This window comes from Eleginops maclovinus, chromosome 21, assembly GCF_036324505.1.
Source record: "Eleginops maclovinus isolate JMC-PN-2008 ecotype Puerto Natales chromosome 21, JC_Emac_rtc_rv5, whole genome shotgun sequence".
NCBI classification, from domain to species: Eukaryota; Metazoa; Chordata; class Actinopteri; order Perciformes; family Eleginopidae; genus Eleginops; species Eleginops maclovinus.
The window spans coordinates 9,617,626-9,641,846 of record NC_086369.1 but is presented as its reverse complement, the minus strand read 5'-3'; the positions used below and the strand labels follow the sequence as shown (position 1 = coordinate 9,641,846).

General features: G+C 39.2%; 1 protein-coding gene across 1 annotated transcript in view; it reads right to left on the bottom strand.

Annotated features, from left to right (window-relative positions):
* kcnh2b (potassium voltage-gated channel, subfamily H (eag-related), member 2b) overlaps positions 1-24,221 on the bottom strand; it is a 206,982-nt gene that overhangs the window by 17,175 nt on the left and 165,586 nt on the right. Inside the window, exons 7-9 of the mRNA XM_063912531.1 lie at positions 3,461-3,640; positions 2,358-2,461; positions 2,009-2,147 (exon numbers count right to left, since the gene is read on the bottom strand). Coding sequence (XP_063768601.1) covers positions 2,009-2,147; positions 2,358-2,461; positions 3,461-3,640 — 423 coding nt within the window. The remainder of the gene's footprint in view (positions 1-2,008; positions 2,148-2,357; positions 2,462-3,460; positions 3,641-24,221) is intronic.

The following is a 24,221-nucleotide window of genomic DNA, read 5'->3' as shown; positions in this document are numbered from 1 at the left end:
AATTCTGACTCTGTCTCATTACTGTGGGCTCTACTTGTTTCAGCTGGTCCCCTCTGAGTCCATACAACAAATAAATAACTGGACGATTACTGCCCTGGCAGAGAGCCTAGTCCTGCTCTGTGTGTTGTGTCCTCATAGTAAATAATGCTCGTCTAGGGAGGAAAACCTCCTCCTTTTTTTGGCTCTCCTGGACAGTTTCTATGAAGTGAAGCTTGGCAAAGCTTTCTTCGGGCAGTATTTCAACGTAGGGGAGATTCCACATTCATCTTTTTTATCTTGGTGGGTGGTTCAATCATTATAAATAACTAATATTTTTATTACGGACACCCATTACTTATAGATGGATTTCAGGAACAGCCTGCTCTGTCAATGGTATTACTCTGGGCTGAGCCGCTGTGTGGAGCGATGAACCCTGGCCCCAGTGGTTTCCATCCGTATTATGTAGGAAGTATTCTGAGACGGCTGCAGCAACCTACTTACTTCCTCCTTCAACTTCTAACTCCCACCTCTTCCTTCAGACACTTTCCTCCCACATCCTTAAATTCTCTAAATCCCTTCTTTGACTTTTTCTATCATCAGCCAGCCATAGAAGAGTGTGAACTACACTCTGTACAATGCGTCATGCTACAAATTAGCCTCTGCTCTACTGTATATTGCATTTTAAGTTAGGAAAGTAACCCTGATGATGTTGTTAGTTAACTCAGAATGGGCATTTGCATCACAGAGTATTTGGGTGTTTAGAAAGGTCTAAGATAAAATGCTATTTGATTATAAGAAATGTGGTCGAGCATCTATAGGGCTTAAACCAAAGTCAGGATATATGCTGCTTTGATTAGATTATGTTTCCATATTTTCCCCCAATTCTATTGAAGAACAATTCTTGATCTTTGAACTATCCATTTAATTTGCTGATTATAATTGTTCTATCTATCTATCGATAAATCCTTTGGGTTATTAGAAAATGGTGAAGATGAGTAACTTTTAATTCAAAATACAAGTTCTGAATAAATTACAAAATGTTTACTAAAAGGAAGTGTTCAACAAGAATCCTTTCTCTTCGTCTCTTTTGTTAGTAACAATATACTGTATATAGGTTCTGTCCAAAATCCCTTCTTTTTTACTACACTGTTGCCAATAAAGTTTGAATCAGTTTGTTTTCAGACACATTCCTCTTCTTATTCCTATTTCATTTGAACTGTGATGTGTTTGGAAGAGATTGATCAATACAGTTTAAGAAGATATACACTTTATCTATCAAGAATAAATCACATTGGCAGTCATTTCATGAGAAGATGTCAAAAATATTTTATTCAACTTTATGGGCAACCGTGTATTGCACTATATGGACCATCTTATTTCGTTTGACATGTTTGTTTTTAGTACTTTTAAGATCACAGAGATTATTTATTGTGGGAACTCTGAATTTAAAGTGTCTAATATATGCAGTAGTGTATGAGTGAAGAGGGAGCAACTGAGAGCAAAGTCCTCCTCCTGATACTCCTGACAGTGGAAAAGTCAGAAGTAGAAACTATTTGTTTAATCTCCTTTGAAAAAAAACTAAATTATTGAAACTGCGGATAACATTCTCTCTCAAAAATAATCCACCATTGTAAACACTTTTTTTCACTATGAATTAGGCACTGCATTGGAGGATGAACAGTAGCCACATTTTACTTTGATGCTCCAACACAGCTGAATGCAAATCAGCATCCCACTGGACACAATTAAATTATGAAACAAAAACTAAACCACCTTTACCTCTTTTCTTTCTTCCTCTAATTCCCTATTGTCCACCTCCATGCCTCCCTCCTCCTTTTCCCTCTTTGTACTTTTCTTGTGCCTGTCTTTATGCCGTTAGATAAAGTCACTGGCACATTGTCAATGCAGCAATCCCATTCTCTCCTGTTCTCTTTATCCCTTCATCTCTCTAACACCCCTTGTCCTCTCTCACACTTTCTGAACTGTTAATATACCCCCTCACATCTCTCTCTCCCTCATCATGACGTACCTCCTCTCCGTTGCGGTAGATGAGCAGGTCAAAGGGAATAGCAGCCACCATGTCGATGAGGAACCAGCCCTTAAAGTAGTGGACGGCGATACGCACCGGGTGGCTCACCACCTCATCATTGATGTTCACATATGTTGTCCTGAGGGTAGCAGTGTAGATTATAGTCAAATTACTGGCATTCATAGTTGTTAATACTTTCAAATGAGCAATTCTGCACTATAAAAGTCACTTTGTGCCATTTAAATAGCCGGTTTTGGGAATGTACTGACTGAAATGTATCTACTAAATATGACAGTGACTATTCTTACTCCTGCTCTTATACTGTACACTTATTAGTTTGTAGTCTGACCTGAAGTTGATGAGGATGTCAATAATGAACATGATATCCACCATGAGATCCACCACAGTCAGGGGAGAGCAGGAGTAACCACAGCTCTGTATGGCTGCCTCTTCCTGAGGAGAGATAAAAAAAAAAGACAGGAGAAAAGAATTATAAGCCATGAATCTAAAAATAGAACAGTTCTGTACAGTTATCTCCTTCAAATGGATTAGCATTATACAAGATCATTTGCATACACATTAAGATAATACATAATAAGGTGACACAAAGACAGGGTTCCCAGCTGGGGGTTCAAAACGCAAAAGCTGTAATAGACTTGTAAATTACAATAGCTACATTGTCCTAAGAAACACTAGCTATGTTTACACATACTGCATTTTTGCAAATATATGTATTTCTTTATTACAAAGTATCACAGTCAAAACCATTTATAACATCTGATATCTTTACTTCTGTGTAAAATGCATGAACATCCGACACAAAATGTGCATTATGTTTTCTTTTCAGCTTTTTTGCAGCGGCGATTTAACTACATTTAAAGGTATACTCCATTTCTTAGTATGAGGTTACATCTTTTCACTTAAGGCCGATTTTGGGAAATATATATCTTAAGAAGAACACAACTATTTAAAAAATTGGATGTGTTCATTGGCTCTGAAAAGGATTGAAAATAAGTTGTAAGTTAAGGTTTGTTTTTTGAGACAGGTAGCCTGCTTCATAATGTAGGTTGTAAAGTTTGAAAAGGACCATTTCTACAAAAGTGTAGCATGTGTTGAAGCAGGCAGATTTTCCTTTTATGTGTGCTTTATGCTTGTAAGTACGGTGTTATAACAAAACAAAATGTGTGTTTGTTTGTCACGGTAACAGTGGTTTGCAAACCCCACATCATGACAGAACGTACCATCGGTTATTGAAGCAAAACCGGTATAAAACCGAGCCCTATGTTGTTGTTAAATAAACATTTACTGTCTATCTTTGACTCATCCTTAGAGCTTTGAGTTTGGTCCATAAGCTCCACTCAGAGAGTCCTGTGTTCTTTAGAAGTAAAGCCCCTATGTAAATTGACTTGACAGCTGTCTGATCAATGATTCTATCTCTATAAGAGCCCCCACCTGGTCGTTGAGGAGGAATGCGGCTGAGTAGGGCGTCAGGATGGCGGTATAGATGACCAGCAGCAGGATGAGCCAATCCCACACTGCCTTGAACGGGCTGTAGTGCAACACCGTCCACTTGTGGATGCGAGGCGCCTGGAGCTTGTACTCGGGCAACACATCTGCACCCAGAGACAGCACCTGGGTCCAGAGAGACGGGGGGCAGAGAGGCAAGCAGACATTGAGTCATACGAAAAGGCAAGTCACAAGGCAAAAGGATGGAGAATAAAAGAGGGGGTGAGAAAGCAGAAAGGCAGATAAAACAAAAAATGACTTAATAAAGAAGAAGAGGGGGAGAATCACAAAGACAATGTGTACACTATGCACACACACACACACATTTGCACACAGCATATAGAAGCTTGATGAAATATAAATCCACTTCCACGACATGAGTGCTGTGCTTACTCACAGGATCTAACAACTGCATTTGGCAATTACAGAGATAGAGCCAGAGAATTGTTCTGAAGGCACTGAGGCTTTTAAGGTTAACCTCCCAGGCAGGACGTTTTTCTATATCTTTCTACATATGCAAATCCACAACATACAGCAATGATATGAGTCATATAGTGGCTCTGATGCATGGGCTACAAATGAACCATATTAAACTTAAATCACACAAACACAAATCTTATTCCTCCATCTTCTGCTTCACACATAAAAGCTGAAGAGAATGAAATATTGGGTCATTTTGAGCAGTTCTATGTAGCTTTTCTTGCAGTAATGTATTCATTTGTCCCGAGTGAAATTTTACAAATGCATTACCATACCCTGCTGCCGTGGTGACAGAAAATACTGGGCATAAGAGATGTCTTGTACCCAGAAGACTTTTAAATGACTTAGGCTGTGTCTGCTAACATAAACAGTGTGAGGATGTATGCTCTAATAAACTGAAGAATAACTCAGTGGGGGTTAACAAATGTATCACAACTAAGGTTCTGTCACGTTGTAACACAATAACCCACAAATGAGGAAATCTAATAACAACACATAGTGGGGCAAAAAAGTATTTAGTCAGCCACCAATTTTGCAAGTTCTCCCATTTAAAAAGATGAGAGAGGCCTGTAATTTTTATCATAGGTATACCTCAACTATGAGAGACAGAATGAGAAAAAAAATCCAGAAAATCACATTGTAGGATTTTTAAAGAATGTATTTTCAAATTACTGTGGAAAATAAGTATTTGGTCAATAACAAAAGTTCATCTCGATACTTTGTTATATACCAATGCCAGTGCACTCTTCTTCGCTGCGGTCTGCTGGGGGAGCAGCATCAGAGCCGGTGACACCAGCAGGATCAATAAACTGATCAGGAAAGCTGGGTCTGTCATCGGCATCAAACTGGACAATTTTGAAGCTGTGGTGGAGAGGAGGACACTCAACAGGCTGCTGTCCATCCTGGATAACACCACCCATCCTCTCCATCTGCAGCTGGTCAGTCAACGGAGCTCCTTCTCTAACAGGCTAATACAGCTCCGCTGCAACAAGGACAGACACAGGAAAACATTCGTGCCCACGGCAATAACTCTTTTTAATAAATCTCCTCTGGCTGGCAGAGAACTCTCTGCTTCATAGCTTCACTGGACATTCACATCCATTTAAATTATTATTAATCCTGTTTAATCATTCTATGTATATATCATTCTTACTTCCCGTTCTTTTTCTTTAGATTTGTAAATAATTTTTTGTTTTTGTTTATCCTTATATTTTACTATTTCTTATTGTGCATATTTTGTATTGTCTCTATGTTTCTAATGCTGCTGGAACAAAAGAATTTCCCAAATTGGGATCAATAAAAGTCATATCTATCTATCTATCTATCTATCTATCTATCTATCTATCTATCTATCTATCTATCTAAAACAAAACAATAGAAGCTTGAGAGAGATTCTTTGCAATTTGCAATACAGCCAAAAAGAGTATTTAGAGTTACATTCATTGTAGTAGTCCCAACACATTGGATTTATTTTGTATGTATTCATTTATTTATTCCACCTAGGGATTTATTTTAAACCAAAACATGTACACTTTATTTTTATTTTTTAAGCCCGAGGATGGAAATTAGTAGGGAGGAGAACATCTTAATTAAAATAAGCAATTTAACCACAGTTTTAATTACTGACTTCTAAATAAATGTGTTGCCATTCACATCAGTTGATAGGAGATTGATTGAAAAAACCCAATTAACCTTTAAATTCATTTAAAGCATTCTCCTATTTGACTGTGCAACCTTTACAGTTAATTCTGTTAATGAAGACACCTCGTGTAGTGTGGTGATTCCCTGCTGGGTACAGGAACATGGAAACAAATATTTATGGATTATCTTTAGGTGACTGACTTCACTCTGTTGGCCAGTAAACAACATCTTGGTTTGGACTGTAGTCCTTAATTTGGAAACGGTTACTCTTGTTTAACTAATAGTTAAGTAAACTCCCCCTAAACACCTATCACGCTGAACTTGAAAGTTTTAAATTCCCGACAGAGCCAACGCACATGTTGTTTATGCGTGTATTATATTGGGAAATGTATTTTCCTTTGCACAGCCACTGACTGGAAAGTTGCTCAAGTCAGTTGCTGTTTAGGTAGCACAATAATTGATAAAGATGTTCACGTTATTATCCAATTTTCTTTTCGAAAAGATGCCATCACTTTTGAAAATGATTCAACCTGCATTCATTCTGTGCAACCATGTATGGTTTTCCAGACAATTGCTATTGGCTTGGAGCTTAAACTCAGCAGCCGCAGCAGACACATTTGTATGCAGGTAGAGTTGACCTATTGGCCTGGCTGGAAGTGAAGTAGATCAGACTGACAGACATTCCAACACATTCTAAAGAGAGGGCAGGAATCAATAATTGATAAGGGACAAGGTATAACCATAAAAGATTCAGTTTGACTTGTTTTGTCAAAGATTTATCCCCTGCGCGTTTCTTTCCTGTGTCCAACAATCCTCGTTCCATCTTTCCAATTCCTTCTCGTCACTTCTCATTCATCCTGCCTCCCATCCCATCCTCCTTTATTTTCCTTTCTGCACTGTTCCAATCCTTTAAACTTACCACCTCTTCTCTATTTACTTGTCCATTACCTCCTGAACTACTGTGCTTGAATGGGAGACATTTATCACTAGAACATCTGGTATAGGAGGATCCTGTATGCCTCACGTTTTCCTCAGGAGATCGTCATATAGATACAAAAAGCTGGCAGGATAACATCTGCTTGATTTATTAAAAATAGGAAGCAATATTTCACGGTATACCCTTTCAGTAATTGAGCCAGATGTTAAATATCTAAGCCAGCTCTTTGGAATTCTGGCTCCTTCAAAGGCTTTTTATTCCTGGTATTTATTAATTTTTTAAGGGAATATTTTGCTTAGGTAGGTAAGCTTTGACACAGTTCATCATTGTTTCCTTCCTCTGTGTCTTCTCCCAGGGGATAGGCTAACGGCCTTTGGGTGCTGTTATCTCCATTAAGGAGGGGCAGCTTGGGCGCTTTGTTGATGCCAGTTTCTGACTGAGCACAAGCTGACATGAGATAGTTTATTGTTTAGGGATATCTGGGCGCCTGTTTATCTGGCTCCAGGTGCTCTTGTGCGCATATTCTATTGCCCTAAGTGACAGTTTTAGTTAGATATTGTGTCCTTTCTTGTTTAGTCGTGGTGACTGAAGAATGTTGATTGTCCATCCTGAAGTAGTTAAAACCTTGTATTGTAGTAGAGATCTTCAGAATTGGCCGGGCAACCGCTCTGTCAACTCGTGGCTGCAGCAGATGTCTTGTCAATTCTCCGGCCGCTAGCTTCATGATAAACCTTCAGTGTTTGCCAGCAAAGTTCCAGCTCTCCCGTGTATCTCTGAGTTTCGTCTCCATTGCTCCAGAAGTTTCCATCACAAATTTCAGTTTGGTAGTCCCTGCTTTCAGACAGTAACACTTATAACAGCACTGGTATTTTGTTTGTAGAGTTAGGATAGAATTGGTCTGGTCTGCTTTTCTTTATTCAATGGGGGAAATAGTAATGCTACCTAAATCAGTACCTTCCTAATGGGAAATGGAAAACATTTCCTTCTACGCCAACTTTAAATAGCCCCTCCAGCACCACATCACACTGGCTGCATTTATCTTAGAAGTTGCCTTTAAAAGAATGATGGGATTTATGAATAGATGCAACGGTAAGTAAGGGTAGAAGGGGAATAACACAAGTATTATATATAACAGCTTACAAAATATTGTGATAACAAATGTGACAGGGATAGATATCTGTCTTCTGTTAACGCCCTAGGTTCAGAGTTCAATTCTCATCAATTGGTCCCCTTTAATTAGATAACTTGTCTAAACTTGTTCTTGTACTTGATTTAATAAAACTCAGACATTTCATCTTTATGATCCTAGAAAATTAAAGGGCATGACGTCCCAGAAATCTCTAGCATTATCTTAAGTACCATGAACACATATTTATCCAGACACATCCCATGTTAGACAAACACTATGTTCACACACGCGCTAGCACACAGTTGAGTGGAGTGACCGTCTCAGCTGTGTTCCCTCCTGGAGTATCTTGTGTGGGTTATTTTTAGCCAAATGTGTGAAACATTGCCATGAGGACTGTTTAAAGTGCAGATGTCAAGACACATTTAAGTGCACAGAGTTGTGTGTGAGGACAGCACTGGAGGGAGAAGATATTGGGCAATGTGTAGGGAGGCAGGGGGTAGGGTTTACGCAGCACTGTAGGAGTGGAATACCCGATGCTGGAGACAGCAGCGTCATCACAGAATCCTGCATCATCGTGAGATTGACACCCTTCCTTTAAACTGAAGGGATTTGCCTGGACTGCATTTAAGAAAAGTTGGTTTAGGTCAGGTTAGGGGTGCTCAGTTACCCCTTTAACTGCTTGGTTTTAAACTATTTAGGATGTAGTTGGTCATGAATTAAACAGGGAGTTATAGTACAGGCTTCATGCAGACAGCAATGAAATGTGTCAGTCAGTTCCAATCAAAAGGACGCTGTATGGTTTGAAATGACAGCAGAGCAAACAAGAGCACAAGAGACAAGAAGAGACGACTGGAGCCGAGATATGAATCAAATTGAAATCCGAAATGTCAGATAGATAGGTTGCTCCCATCAAACCTGTCATATTGTCTTTATGTCCTGCAGCATCCCTTTTTGGTAAGATTGTAGTAGAAACAAAAAATGTAGAACATTTGGATTAAATAAAGTTTATTGACTTTAGCTGTAATTTTCTCTTTTTCCTTTTCATATACTGCTGTGTTTTTGTTTTTTTTCTGGACGTCACCCTCTATGAGACCTTAGGGAATAGGTGCCAGATGGACACAACACTGAATAAAGCGCAAATAATGCAAGGGACACCAAGAGGACAGAGCTTGTTTCAAGACGAGAGTGAATCAGATGTTGCTTTTCACATCATGGCGATAACCCTTACACTCGTTGAGCTGAGGAAGAAGTTGTTCTTAAAAAGTGCAACTCATTGTGCTACTCTTTGTGGCTTTAATGACCATAGAGAAATAAGAAACACATTCGTATTGGAGACAGAAATCTTTGGTCATACCACCCTGTCCGTCTCAAAGTTTAGTAAAGCTAAAGTGGTTGAAGAGTAAACACAGCAGAATCAAATTAAAAGATGGAAGGATAAAATATGTAGAGAGAGGAGAAAGGAAATGACATCTGATGAGATTTATTCTTAAAAAGGCTTTCAAACTGCTAGTATTGAATTTGTTTATGCAAATAAGCACAAGAGAGCACAACAAAGGGCAGGGAACAGTTTGTTTGAATATAAAATTAGGATTCTGCAGGTATTGAACCTTTTGCGGGCACCAACATTTATTCACACATACACACGGATGTAGGAGGTGTTCTGTACACCTGCAGGCCCGTGAAGGAGGATGACTGACAGCAGAAGCCACACCGTTATCAATCTTCAAGCAAATCCTCTGTCAGTGAAGACGATTTAGTCATGACAACTGAGCTACAGAGGCATGTACAGACAAGTTGCTTTTAAAATATAACAGTACTTACTGGTGAACGTTTTATCTAGAACAACATCTCCCTCTGGTTGATCAAACAAAGACAACTTGAAATTGTTTTTGTGAACCCTCCCTAGAACGAGACAGCCTAACAGCAGCTTTCAGTTCAGCTGTCTGAAGTCACACATTGGCTTTTATAGAACTTGACACCGTGCCTGTTAAAAACTTTTAGCAGCTCTGAGAAAATAAATAAGACATGGTTAGAGGTTAACTGCAGCTGAAGGAAGTCAGGCAGCTAACACCATCCATCTGCTCGGGAAGGGCGTTGATGGTTTGGGAGGTTTCCATTTCTCACATTGTGTTAGATTCATTTGGCAGAGACGCTCGTGTGGATGGCAGTGAGACAATTACAGTCCAAACAGCAAACAAATGGATACAGAAACTGGAGACAAGAGGACAAAAACTCCTCAGTTATATTATATTTTTAGCCAGGCATTAATTCACGTTTTTTTTCAAATGGCAATTTGCTCCAATTTACTGTGACGATGTTGGAACGAGGACATTTTCAATTAAATGTTTTCCGCATCTCAAAGGATCATAGCAGTGCCTGTCATATGAAGAGCTTTTTATACTTACAGTGGTGTTGTATCAGCGACAGGAGTTGGACTAGTTAAAGTGTTAGATCTTCTGAAATGTGTTTTTTTAGGTCTAGAAAACAAACCAACATCCATGTCATTGATTTTTGGATATGACAAGGTCAAATGCATGTTTATCTTGGAAAATGAAAGAAAAATGTAAAAGAAAATGACAAATGTTTCTAGTAAAATATAGTATGAGGGCGCTAACGTCACTTCTGGCCAAAATTACGGCCCCGCCCACTTTCCGACGAAATAATGAATTGGAGGGAAGTGGAAAATAATAGTTTCATCATGTCTTAAAGCTGCCGAGTCATATATTGCACCTCAAATAACAAATAAATCCACAGTTACGGTTTCTTTACTTCCTCTACAGAAAAAAGGACAGTAAAAGAAACGATGTAATTCAGTAATCACAGTTTCAGTGTGAGCCTCCTGCCTGCCACTCGTCCACCAGCAGACCAACTGGACATCGATCCCTTATTTATTCGGAGCTCAGTAAAAACAAAGCTGTCTCTGCCGTCTGAGGGTCTACTTGACACGATGTTCATATTTTTTGAGTAATTACACAGTTTTTGACACACAGAAATATTGTTTTGTGGCATCACTTTTAACATTTTATGGGGAAAACCGGCAATTTGGTATGAGGGCATATGCCAAAGGTAAGAGTCCGCAGCGTTCCAGTTACCCGGTTCAGAAAAAACCCTGACGTGTTTTCTGCGTTACTGATACTACTGTATTTACTCTATGCATTAACTATAAGTACAGTTTATGCTTGTAATTCCAGCGTTCTTATACACTTCTGTTTGTGTGTATTTGAGTGTATGTGTTAAGTATATATACACATTAACTCTCATTATTATATAATGTATGATTGAGAGAGTAATATCATAATCACAGTCAGTGAGCCATGCCATATAGTAGTGAAACCTCATACACATGCTTTCTGTGTGGGTGTGTGTTTCTGTGTGGTGCACTGTCTTGCAAAGCATGAAGTTCAGCACCCCGTTTACATAATATCGATTAGTTTTATGAATTGAATCAAAGAGATATATAGAATGGGAGATGAAGAGAGGGAGGTAATAGAATTAAACTGTAGTACATTTTCCCTCGAGTGAAAACGAGCGAAAATGATGCATGAAAGAGAGAGATAATGGGGGAAAGAGAGAGAAGGATGGGGCCAAATATACAGAAAGACACACATCAAAATAAAATGGAGGAATGTTAGTACTAATGTCAATCCTAAAATAGGAAATGTTAGTGTGTCTTTTTAAATCAGAACAGTTGGATATCTGTGTCAACTCAAAAGATTTTCTGCCAAATGAGGGCTAAACTTTGCCACAAAGGCACTGAGAGCATACTTCTCCTCTGGCACTGACTTTGTAAGCTAACGCAACTTCCAAAAAGTTTATTTATTTAACTGTGACATTTTTAAATGGATGAATAAGTCAAATGTATCACAAATAATACTGCATGCAAGTATTTAGAATGCAGCAACAAGCATTAAAATACAAAAGAAAAAAAAACAGTCAGCTGCTTCTTATAAAAACATGTTTAAAACTGTCTGAGTCAGCAGGTCTAATGTTTAAAGGCAGTGTGACATATGTGTGGGGCATAATGGCGAAAGGAAGCATCTCGAAAGGTTTTTGTAGGCACCTTGTGAGGAGTTGAAGAGCAGCTGAGGGCTCATGGAGCATCATTAAACTATGTCATGGCCATAAAGTGCCATTAAGAAAGATTTTACATTCAGTTCTAAAAGATACATAGAGCCAGTGTACTGCGGGTTGCTTAAAACAGAAGTTATAGGATCTCACATTTACATTGTTGTTGAATCTCTGGCAGCAGCATTGACATTGGACTGTAGTTTTTGCAATGGCTGAGATTAGTGAGCATTACAGAATCAAAGATTACTAGAAATGTGCACTAAAAAGGCTTTTTTTGCATCTTGTGGGTTTTACATTTTGAATATTGGGCAAATAATAAAAAGCAGTATTGGTCAACGACTTATACTGAGCTTTCAAATTGAGGTGAGATTCCAAATTGACAAGATGTCTTACTTTAGTCATGTCCTGTGTTGTGCTTTTTCTCAGAAATGTTCCACAACACAAATCATTACACAAATGACCTGTGTCGGAAAAGTAAGTTTTCCCTCAACACTTGTTTCCTTTTCCATGTTTTCCCTTTAGTTGTCATGGCAAGCCTCAGGAAAAAACACAGTTAATATTTCAAAATGAGCAAATGGTCAATATTTCATTCAAACAGCGCTGGTCTTTCATGCCCATACTCAGTATTGGAAAAAGCCTTGTCCTGGCAAGCATTACGCTCACACAACAGTGGAAGAAGCACATAAAACTTTAATGGGCTTCAATTTCTACTGTCAACAGAGTGGCCTGTGAGCCACAAACAAGAGAAACACAGTAGGGTTTTTTTCAAATTAGACGGCTAATCTGTTTGATAACTATTTAATAATGCAACATCAACTGCTGCCTGTTTGGTGAAGGCATGAGGATTCATGGGATTAAAAAGACATTTTAAAAAAAAAGCCTTTTCAAATGCAGCCAAGATACACGTCAGCTACCTTTGGAGGAGGTTAGAGACACATGTGGTGCATCCCAAGTGCAAATAAAGGCACTATTGTACATGTGTTTTCGCTAATATCCAAGCATGTTTATCCTAATAGGCAGATGGTAACATGCCTGACAGAGGATGGTTTGGATATTGGAGGTTGGATGAAAGGTGGTCTAGTTTTAGATATTCTGACAGAAAATGATGTGCATGTCTGTCTGTATGGTGGTTTTACGCGGGATGGAAGCCAAACATAAAGCTATATAATCTAGATATAGGAGGCATGTTTATAAAAGGTGTTAAGCAGAATACAAATACATACAGCTATAAAAGCTCCAACACATACAAACACTGGCTTTCTTTCATTCCTTCACACGTCACAATGACCTCAGCTAAATGGATAAATCCCATCTTTATCTTTTCTCAAATGTATTTCAGCATTTACATTCAAAGTAAAGTTCAGCAGGACTCATTTTTATAATACACACGCACGAGGACATAAAGCTTTGACATTGGACGAAGCTTTATATTTCACAAAAAGACGACTGTGATATTAATAGATAGTGCCGGCTGATAAGTTCACAGAGCTTGATTTTCAAAGAGAAAGTCCACTGCTCTCTGGACAACGCAGAGAGAATGACATAATGAATTAAACTAAACGAATAGATGTATTTTCATCCACAAAAAAATGTGGCTACAATAAAAACTTTTTGTTTGCTGATAAATTCACAGAACCATCACTTTTTTTTACTAAATTAATAAAACAAACTCTGCTTAAAAGGTTGATGGCTTCAAAGTTGAATGTATAAGCTAAAGAAGTAAAAACTATAGTATCTGATTCTTATAATCTGGAATAAAAAAATGAACAGTCATATCAGAGGTTTATAAGAGGTTTTGGATTTTTCCCATCGCTTTTTCTCCACAGAGCTGCTTCATTTCCCCTATTTCTCCCATTTTTTAAATCCTCTTCTCTAAAAGGAACACTTTGATTTCTTTGCTATAAAAGAGATTACACCGAGGTTCATTGGTTTCTGAGGCGGTCATCAAATGACCTGAATGACCATGCTTCAATTTTACAAGAGAACGGATTTTCATTTAAGTTCCGCAATACAGCTTTAAAAACATGAAGATAAAGAAATGTATGCAACTCAACTGTAGACTGCAAAACTAAAATGTCATGAAAAGTGAGGTTACTCTCAACATTCTATATGTTTATAAAATAACACTGCTACTGCGCCACTGTATAACCCCACAGAAAAGGCACAGAAGTGTATTGCTAGTATTTTAATAAAGACAATGGTGAAGTATGTCTGCTAGATGTCACTTCAACATCAACCCCTATAGGAAAACCTTGGTATCACTGCCTGGTATGGTGACCTGACAGTGCAGTTTTAAAGGTCTCCTATTACAGTAGCTATGCTATATTTGAACAATATATTGTAATATATTAGGGAGGTTGCTCCCTCACACTCTGGATATCTTGCCCTCTCCATCTCTTGTCGCAAATCTTTTCCATGATCTCATTCCGCTCCATCTCTGTCCCGCTCTTTTTTACCCTTTTAGGGAATTCATCTTGATCTATATCAGGCACAATTTCTCTCCAACTCCATCCATGTCTCACAACCTCCAACATAGAGGGGGCTTGACATTTAAATACAGCAATAAAACACCAAATGCAATTTAGCGTTAATCCATTGCACAAGGACACCTCTGAGTCTTTAAAGTCCACTTTCCGCTGAAGTTTTAAATCTTTTTATCAACTTATATTCAAACCAGAGATATGGTTGTCCAGAAACTTCGATTTCAGCAAATTCTCAAAAGAGGATTTCAACTGTGGGAGACAGATTTGCAGAAGACATTTAAATAAAGGCCTTACATAACACTACCCTACACTGATTGCAGAGCACACGGTGTGCAATATTAATGTGACTTAGAGCAGAGCTATATTTACTGTTCCTGTTGCTTTGATCAGAGGATGCCATCATGCATTCGTTCAAGCTATGGAATCAGGCCACTTGAATAAAAGATGCTGATGTGTGAAGCCACAGAGCGATGCACAGGGGAAAGCTTATAGTATGTTTGTACGTTGGGCTTAAAGTATTTATATTATCATATTCTATTATTGTACTTTGTCAGGGAAAATAAGAATGCAAGTATTGTTAGCAAAAGAAGCCTCCCATGCTGACCTTGTGGATATGTAAGGTGATACTAGGATATGGAATTATATATCAACAGAACGTAACTGAAGCTTAAGTATTTAAAAATAAAATGGAAATATGATAACCGTACGTTTTCCAAAGATCAAGAATGAACATCCTTGATTAGTTTTAAATAATTTAGATCTCCTGTTCAGGCTCTTTTACAAACCTCATCTAGATTGTATAAATACTTTAGATCAGGTGTGTCCAAACTATGGCCCGGGGGCCAAATGCAGTCCATTGTCCATTTTAGATGGCCCTCAGTTATTTAAAAAACTATAATGGAATATGGCCCAAACCTGAAACTTGTGCTTCATTTACAATGTTTTGCTTAAACAGATATGTTAACAGTTCAAGTGTGAGTAAGCATACTTTTCAGATAAAGTCAGTCAATTAAATTTGAAAACATATTCTAACAAATCTTAATTGATCAAGAAAAAAGCTTAAAATATGCCATCCATATTTCCCTGAACTGAAAACCCTATATCATTTTTTTCCTGTAGTGTGTTTTCGTGCATGTAAATGGTCTGCAAAGGCTAAAATCCCAAAGTTTAAACCAGAGGGAGTTTTCTCACCCAAACACACTCTACCCCTGCTTGAATGGCCTCGATTGCAGTCCTTTGTTTAATTCCCTTACACTATGACAACATACAGTACACGATATGCCATAGGCTGGACAACTTTGACACACCTCTAAGCGGTTGACCAATCAAAACAGAGCTAGCCAGCGAATCAGAGCAGATTGTGCTTTCCTTTCAGATAGAGGGCAGAAAGAGCTGCTGCAGCACGTATGAGTAACATAATAACTCTTTAATAACAATTCAGGATCATCATAGTTATTATTATTGTACAAATTAATGTACGGGAGAAAATGTATATCACACAACACATCCCAAACTTACAGGAAGTCAAACCCCTGTATATTTTATGCCAACTCAAATAATTATTTCCACAAAAGTACAAAGTGGTGATTTCAGGAAAACACTGTCACAGTTATACAACAACACACAACCAGCAGTGGGAAGGCTGTGAAGGCACTAGATATGGTGCAGTTCCTCACTTGTCTGCCAATCTTCACACTAACACTTCCTTGCGTACACTTCTTGTTTTCTCTTCCCCTCATTCCTTCTTATTATTTGTACCATAGAACAACTACAGCTGCTGTTGTAGTGGCCATGCTGGCTTAGTCAATAACATGCTTAATATCACAAGACCTGACCTCAGAGGTACTTTGAGCAACATTCAAGTGATGATTCCTGGTGCTGAAGTCTTATACTTGAAAATCCTAGTAGCATCCACAATTTCTATCTCTCTCTGCATCCCCTTTCCCCGTAAATTCCTTTCCTTCTCTACCTCCATTATCCGTTTTTTCTGTCTTCTCTCACCAGAAAATACAGCTCTCTCCCAGTTGGGTGACAGAGGCGGGGTGCATATTAAGTCCTCACAGAAGGTTTCTTAATCTCAGCCAAGCCAGGAAAGCACACAGAGAAGATATCAGTGTGATTTTTATTTTGTCATTATCAACACCTCCACTTTGGTGAGGGCTCAGCTGCTTGTGATGGTCACACACACATGGACGCACTATTCAAGAATATACAGTATGCATGTGAGGAAACAATCCATGAAGTAATAAGCTCATATCCACAGAGGACCTAATACTATAAAGGTTCCATTTGTAGTTTATTTGCAGCTCACTCAAACATTCAGTACATTAGTGGTTGCATTTATCTTGCCTGAAGTATTTAACACCTCCAGTAACAGTTGATTCTTGTGAATATTACAACAGCAGTGCAATATGTAGCCTCAATGGATAACAGCAATGGCTACACACTCATAGACACACATCTCAAGGCTGGCTAGGAGAAAAGTGTCTCTTTCAAAATAGTTTCAGGCATGTTGTACAGTGCAACATGTGTGGGAGTCAGGGAACGCCAGTTATACTACCTCAACCTCCCTCAGCGTTCTAGCATCTCTCGTAGCTTCACAAAATCCATCCTGCTTTAGGTACGATGCTTTGTCTCATTGAGGTGTAAGTATATATATGAAGACTGCACGTGTTGGAACTACTACAACTACACCCCCTCAAGGCTCTAAATGATATTTCTATCTCTTGCGATGTAATTTAGTCTGGTCTGTTGTTATGGTACTGACTTTATCAGAAATAACCCAGGTGAACATACTTGAACTTACTCCTTATAAATTACATTTGAATGGATTGTTAATGAAGTAAAAGAAGTAACAGCACTGCATGACCTCGAGTGTTTCTGTCATCCCAACAAATCAAACAAAGCAATATGTCTTGTCTTTATCTGATTGCGTCACGACAATTCCAAAAGTAGCAAGCTAAACTTTCATCCACATCAAATCGATATTTTACGCTTCATAGGTCAACTCAATTTTTGGATTGAGTTTAATGCTGAATGTAACCTAACATAAAAAGATTATTTAAATATGTTTATTTCGGGAGTCCTTCCAGTAAGAGTTGCAGATTCAGGAAATTTAATGGTTGGAAAAGCATCGTAATGACATTCTAATCAGGTTTCTTCTGAATGACCTAAGACTAAAATCTACCTTCATAAAGTTTATGTGAGTTAATGTAAGAGAGGCTAATGTGAAACTATTGGAAGGCTCTTTAGATAAACAGTTTTGCCCTATAGATCATTTTTACCACAACTTAGCTGTTACAACATACACACAATGATAATGTACTAATTTCAATTGCCAAGTTAAGGAGGCAAACCCAAGAGCTGTTCATTAAAACAGAAACACTTTGGGATTAGTGTTGCTGTATCAAAGGGTAATGTACTTAATAACTGCTGGCATTACCCAGAGGGGGACACCCATGTATGGTCATAGATACTGTAGATGTGTGAGGGTGGATTTTCTCTTTAATTGCTTGAATAAAAAAAAACGACTTTATCTTTTGTAATGTGGATCCACTGCTGTGTCCTATTTCTGGGCTTGCCAAACACTTGCATAACTGGCAGGTACATTTAAAACTAAGGGTGCTTTCAGGTGTCAAACAGGGCCTGTCTGAAAGCTGTGTAGGAGGAAGAGAGAATGAGAGAGAGAGGAAAAGGGAGAAAGAGTGGAGTGGAGACTGAGCCAAAATGGGATATCTGACTGCCAGTCTGCATCACGACTACATACTCTGCAGAGTAGGTGAATGTGTGCTTACTGGTTGACCATTGATCCATGACTACTGGATCTCTGCGAGACACAGAAAGATTGAACCTCAATTTGTTCTTTGTATTTCTGTGTAAACACATTCCAAACTACTTGTTTCAGGCCAGTAAGCTTCAGTTTTTTTGTTTGGTTTCACGTTGTCCCATCTGAAACATTGTAATAATCTCAGCTGAAGGTAAATAAGTTGAAGCAAGCCTGAATATTGGGCATTACATAACTTAGATATCATCTTAAGTCACATTTACACCTAATAGTCCGCTTCTTTCATTTTTCAGGAAGTTTGGTTTGCGTTCACACAGGCAAACCTCAAACGGGCTATAAACTGTCAACAAAAGTCATGTGCATAGAAATGCGACAACAATTGGTCAGACATTTAAGCGGATAGAAACGCAAATCCCGGGTATTTCTACGGTAACCTCCACCATGAACCTTCGGCAGGTTATTCATGCTGCCGTTAATCTGGAGAGCATATCAACAGACTCTAGCAGACGGCGCATATGATTATATAATCAGACAACGTGCGTTAAAGAACATTATGACACATATCATGAGAGACGCTCTGCAGTAGGGAGGATGTTTCACTCTGCGTCTGTCCCCTGCCGCTAATTTTGTTAGCCACAAATTGCTAACTTTTCCTCCAGTAACCAGAACAGGAAACTCTGAAACCAAAGATAACTCATATTCTGATATCTCACGTCACCTTCTTCATAACATTTATGATCTGTTTGTATTGCTTGTGAATTATCTAGCAATAAAAATCCACCCCTTTTTTTTTTATGACACAAACATGCAATGAAGGGGAAAACGTGTACCTATACGAACTGTTCGATTCCTTTGAGGAGCAGGTTTTTGTACACTGTAGAAAAATATGGGTTTTTGGTTTATTTTTCCCTTATAGTATCCATTCTCAGTGACGCAGGTGTTCCCTCACCTCACGAGGCAAAAACTTAGTTTGCTACACATTTTGTGTTAACCATTGTTCCACTTCTGAAGTGAAGGCTGTTCATACGCAGCATTGACATGTGCATTAGCATTGTATCCATTTCAATACTAATGTAAGTATGATTTTAGTAAGGACACTTTATTGTGACTTTTGACTCGATGGAAATATTACATTTCGGGGAATGGCTTGAATGTATTTGGCACATGATATCCCACTGGTTAAATTGACATAACATAAAGTGACTTATTTTAGCCTTTAGATACTGCCGACCAAAAAACAAGCCAACAACACCATGACAGATTTCAACACATGAGCAACTCTAGATCCAGTTGTCAAATCTGCCTGTCACACCACTGTTCTTCTTCAGTGAGCTTTCATCTATTTACTACTCCATAGAGAATCAAGTGTACAATTGAGAAGGTCACCACAACAGAAAGCAGCCTTGTCCTCTGGTGAGACATACGAGAAAATATGCTTCTTGTGATGATATAAGCCACTTACAACTGATGTAATATCCGATAACTTCATACAGTCATAAATTGTTCTAAAACGGCTCCCGGGTGTGTGTGACTGAACTTTATAGACACAATTCATGACTGTGTATCATCTACCATCGAGTGCAGTTAAGTTCACAAAAAACAAGACAAAACTTTCTGCACATTCTGACAACTTTGATAAATCAATATTCTTGCTTTTAACTAATGAGTCAATAAAATAAAATGTCTAACGCTATCTGTGTGCCTGTTACATTCTCAGCAATCCAAAAAGTCACTTTGTCCTCCCCCTTTCAACTCTTCCAGACCTTTCCTCAGTCCCTCTCTATCTCACCTCTCTTTCTTCAGTGGGCCCACTTTGCGGGTGCTCCCTTGCCCCCCACCCGCGGCGGCAAGAGAGTGGCAGGCCGGGCGGGCGCAGCATCAGAGCAGCCGGGTAGCAGGACGGGCGGCAGCAGTGATCAGCGGCTTTGGTGATGGTCGAGTGGTTCAGGAAGACGTTGAGGAGCTTGAGCAGTGAAGGCAGGACCATGTTCCTCAGCAGCAGCGCACCGTGGAGGGGTCAGAGCAGCCCCCTGCGTGTCCGTGACCTACTGCTGTGCAAACCCATGCCAAGACTTCACTATGTGGTGTTGAAACAAGGAGGGGGTCACGGCACAAAAGTCGCCCTGAAGACGCACTGAGGCACAGACAGAGCCTCATGCCTGGAGACGTTTCCAGATGTCACATGAAAGAGGAGAGATCACTATATCCCCTGATTCCTGGGTTAAGGTCTTCCTCTGTTTTCTTCTTTGCTCAATTCTTCTCCCTCAAGCGTACAAATAGAGAGAGTCGCAGCAGGTTCAGCAGCCTGTTAAACATTTAACTATTCAACAGCTTCTACCCTGATGCAACTGAACCTCAGCCTGCCTTGCTTCCCTTCCGCATGGCTCCGTCAGACATGGATCAGTCCTGGCACACAGCTCCTTATTAAACCACCGCTGGCGTCACTTTTATTCCGTACATCTCAATGAGTTTCTTCAACTGTCCTCCCCCAACAGTGCTCTGGCGCTATGGCTGACGGCTGCTTGGCTAGTAACTCCTCTGAATCATTTAATAAATAAATAAACAACAGAGGAGGAGAATAAGAAGAGGAGGAAGAAGGAGAGTCTGAAAGTAAGTTGTGGATGGAGCTGCGATGCTGTTCAGCTGTGGCTGGTATTACTACTACTACTCCAAAGAGAGACAAAGGGAGGGATGGTAACAGAAGGTGAGGGTGAGTGGGAGAGGGAGCGAGGGAGAGGGAGAGAGAGAGTTTCGCAAAAAAACACCTCTGTACAAAAGAGATGAGATGCTCATTTGAGGATAATCAGAGAGGAAGGAATAGAGAAAAGGGGGGGAGTGAACAGAGGGGGGTTATGAAGGGAGGGGGGAGTAGAGAGGAAGATGAATATAATGGCAAATAAGCAAACTGTGACAGTATTATAGGTGCTGCTATTTTGTTAGCATTTTTTCTTTTCGCAACCTAAACACAGGTCCCATTAACTAGAACGTTTTGCAATATTATGCAACCTAGAGCAACGAAGTGTGACATCGAACATGATCACAGAGCTGCATCAACATCATATTTTTTAGAACTTACATCCTAGTGTTGCAATTTCCAAAGTCCCTGTTTTTAATGTTGCCTTGCAATTTGGTTATTCAAACAATGACGTATTCTTTAAAGCAACAACGATGGCATCAAACTGGACTCGCAAGTAGAATAAAGAGTCAAATATGAAATCATTAAATCGAGGAGTGTACAAAATATCAAACAGCTCAAACCAACAGCGACCAAAGTAGGAGTCAGTGACAGATCCACAGTGAGAGGGATAATGAGAAGGTATGGCCAGTGGCAGACGTGGCTGTTTATTGGGGCAGAAAAGGCAGCCAGTATAAATGCTTAATTGAACTTCCTCTGAAGGCACTGAAAGCGGGAAGCACAGCCTGAGATAATAACAACAGCAGTGAGTGCAAAGTATCCATAAACGTATTTGTTGAAAACGTTACGTGATGTGGTTGTGTGCTTCTGTGTGTGTGAGGGATGTTGCTCCCAGGGAATTTCTCAACCACTAGAAATTGCAGTGACAATTACCCATACTGCCCTCTGTTTTTTGTGTATCCATGTGTACATGTATGTGTGTGCATGGTGACAGGTGAGAAGGGACACATACACACAATGCCGGTAAAGGTCAGGAAGCAGCTAGCCTCATTATGCTCTGCTAGCAAGCTAAAAATAGCATAAGGGTTTTTCTTTCCCTGTGTTTTGCCTCACAGGCAGAACGTCTCAGACTGTGACCCCTCCTCCTTTGAGGTTGAACATTAATATTTTAAAGCATGTGATTGGAGGCTTGTTGTGTGCTGGTCCATCCAATGGGAGCGCTGCCTGGGAGTCTCTTATCATGGCACGGTTAGGGTTAGTCCTACTTTCTGCTCATTTATGATTATCCAGTGGGTGTTTCTGGACTTTAGAGCTGAATTCAACCAACACAAAAGCAGTTTGTTAATATTATGTTCCAAGACAGTTGTTTAGCCTGATTTAGCAGAAAGGAAATATTAAGATAACTAGAGGGAAGACATTTTTGTCAAGAAAAAGTTCATATTTTGACAAATTCTTGGATCCATTGCAAAGCATGTGTTATAGCATCATGGCAGATGGCCTTGACAGGTTTCCCAATTAATAGCTTCCCCCAGCCCACAGTGAATTATGTTTTGCCAATTGGTCTCGATACTCAACTAAAATTTAGCAAGTGTTTGTACATTTTTGTTTAGGTTCTTTATTTCCGTGACTATTTTGTCTTCAAACATTGGGATGCCATCAGGCTTGCCTTCATAATGAGGATCCAGCCCTCTCAGATTGTAGTTTTGATGTGCTGCTACTGCTACTTATAGGATCTGCACATGACTAATGACGAAGATAAATACACACATATAAAACATTTTAATGTGTACTGTCTCTATGCTTGGTTTTAGGCTGACTGTAGCTAATTATTTATCTAGCAGCTAGTTGACCCGGCTGGTTTTAAGTTGCCTGGCAGACCGCTTCACTGGCTGACCGTGTGAATAGTTAAGTGACGGCTGTTGTTCTGGTGTCATACAAGGCTGACAAACTGTTTTAAAGGCTGCCTTTGATGCTGTTTCTGCCTGGCCTCTCTGCAGAACAGAGTGTGACTCAGGGGGTAAATAATGCTCCCGGTTTTCTGGACCACAGCTCCACACACATGCACACACACCACATGACTGCGTGACACTAGTCTACATTTGTAACTCTAATCGCATAAAAAAACGACACACACATGCACACATACAATAAGAGAAAATGTAGAGAAGAAAACTAAAATGACCCTCTTGGGATTCTGTTATTCTGTCAACCAGTCAAGTTGCAGTTTACATCCATGTCCGTCCAGATTCATAATTAAAGTTGAATGATTTTGGTTAAACTATCTATCGCTATCAATTTCAATATCCTAAAATCTAATGGACATAAATAAATTAAAGGGTTTATTAAAGTATCTCTTCTTCTTTATTATTTACAAAACAATAACACCTTCTGGGATAACCCCTCTAACCCTCTCTACAAAAGTCCTGAGAGAAGTATTTTAAACCTGGGATTGGTTTCACATCCTTTTTGATTCATGATATAGGGATTTAAAATTGAATTGAATTTCAGCTTTGCTGCTCTTGTTATGCTCTGTCTTTTAGTCATTAAATAAAACAACAAAGACTCTTGTCTGTGCACACACTATAAAGCATGAATGCTTATAAAATGACAGTTTTTAACGGTGGGCATCCAAAATCAGTATCATGATTTCAGTATGCGACCAAATGTGAAATATTTTCACAATCTACCCTTCTGTTCCTGAGTGAGTGTGTTGAATGATGGCCAGAAAAGTCAAACATTATGATGTCACAGTGAGGTTGATCTTTGGAACAAAAAAAGATCTGATTCGGTATTTGTTTGAAACTACATAATAAAAGCATATTAATTGTTTTGCGAGATCCCAGTAAGTTTTGACCACCACATTGTGATCAGTGCATACTTAAACCCAAGTGGACGTTTGTGACAAAATTAAAGACATTTCTTAACGGTGTACCTGAGACATTGTGTTCACAAGAATGGGACGGAGAACCCCGAAAAACATAAGAAGAGGAAATTAGAAGAGGGCTTGAGCACGGCTGGTTCTTGGAGGATAGGTTGCCTAGATACAGTGGAGAGAAACTCCATTCTAAATTTAAACCAGGAGAGGAGGAGACAGAGTAGCTGGTGTAGAGTGAGATGAAAGAGTGATTGAGCACATTAGAGAGGTAAAAGAAATACAGGGATGAAGGGTAATAAAAAGAAGACAGTGGACATGTGTGGACAGTACTAAAGGACAGACAATATTTAGACATAGAAGATCCAGCAAGAAAAGGAGGAGGAATAAAGAAAGGGGGTTAAGAAGTCTTACAGCTAAGCCCCTCATGAAACACGTGTTCCCAAAAAATCCCTCTCTTTTCAGTTGTGCATAATCTTCTGTGTTTGAACAGTATGTGTGAAAATACCTGCCATTACACACTACCTGACAGAGTGATGACTAAATATGAAGGAACCTTTTTGAAAAGGTTACCAGTTAAAATGCTTGTACACACACAAACTCTGCATCACGATATAACACACACGCATGCAGACTCTGCCCGGGGCAAGATGTTTGTTAGTGCAGAGCATGAAATCA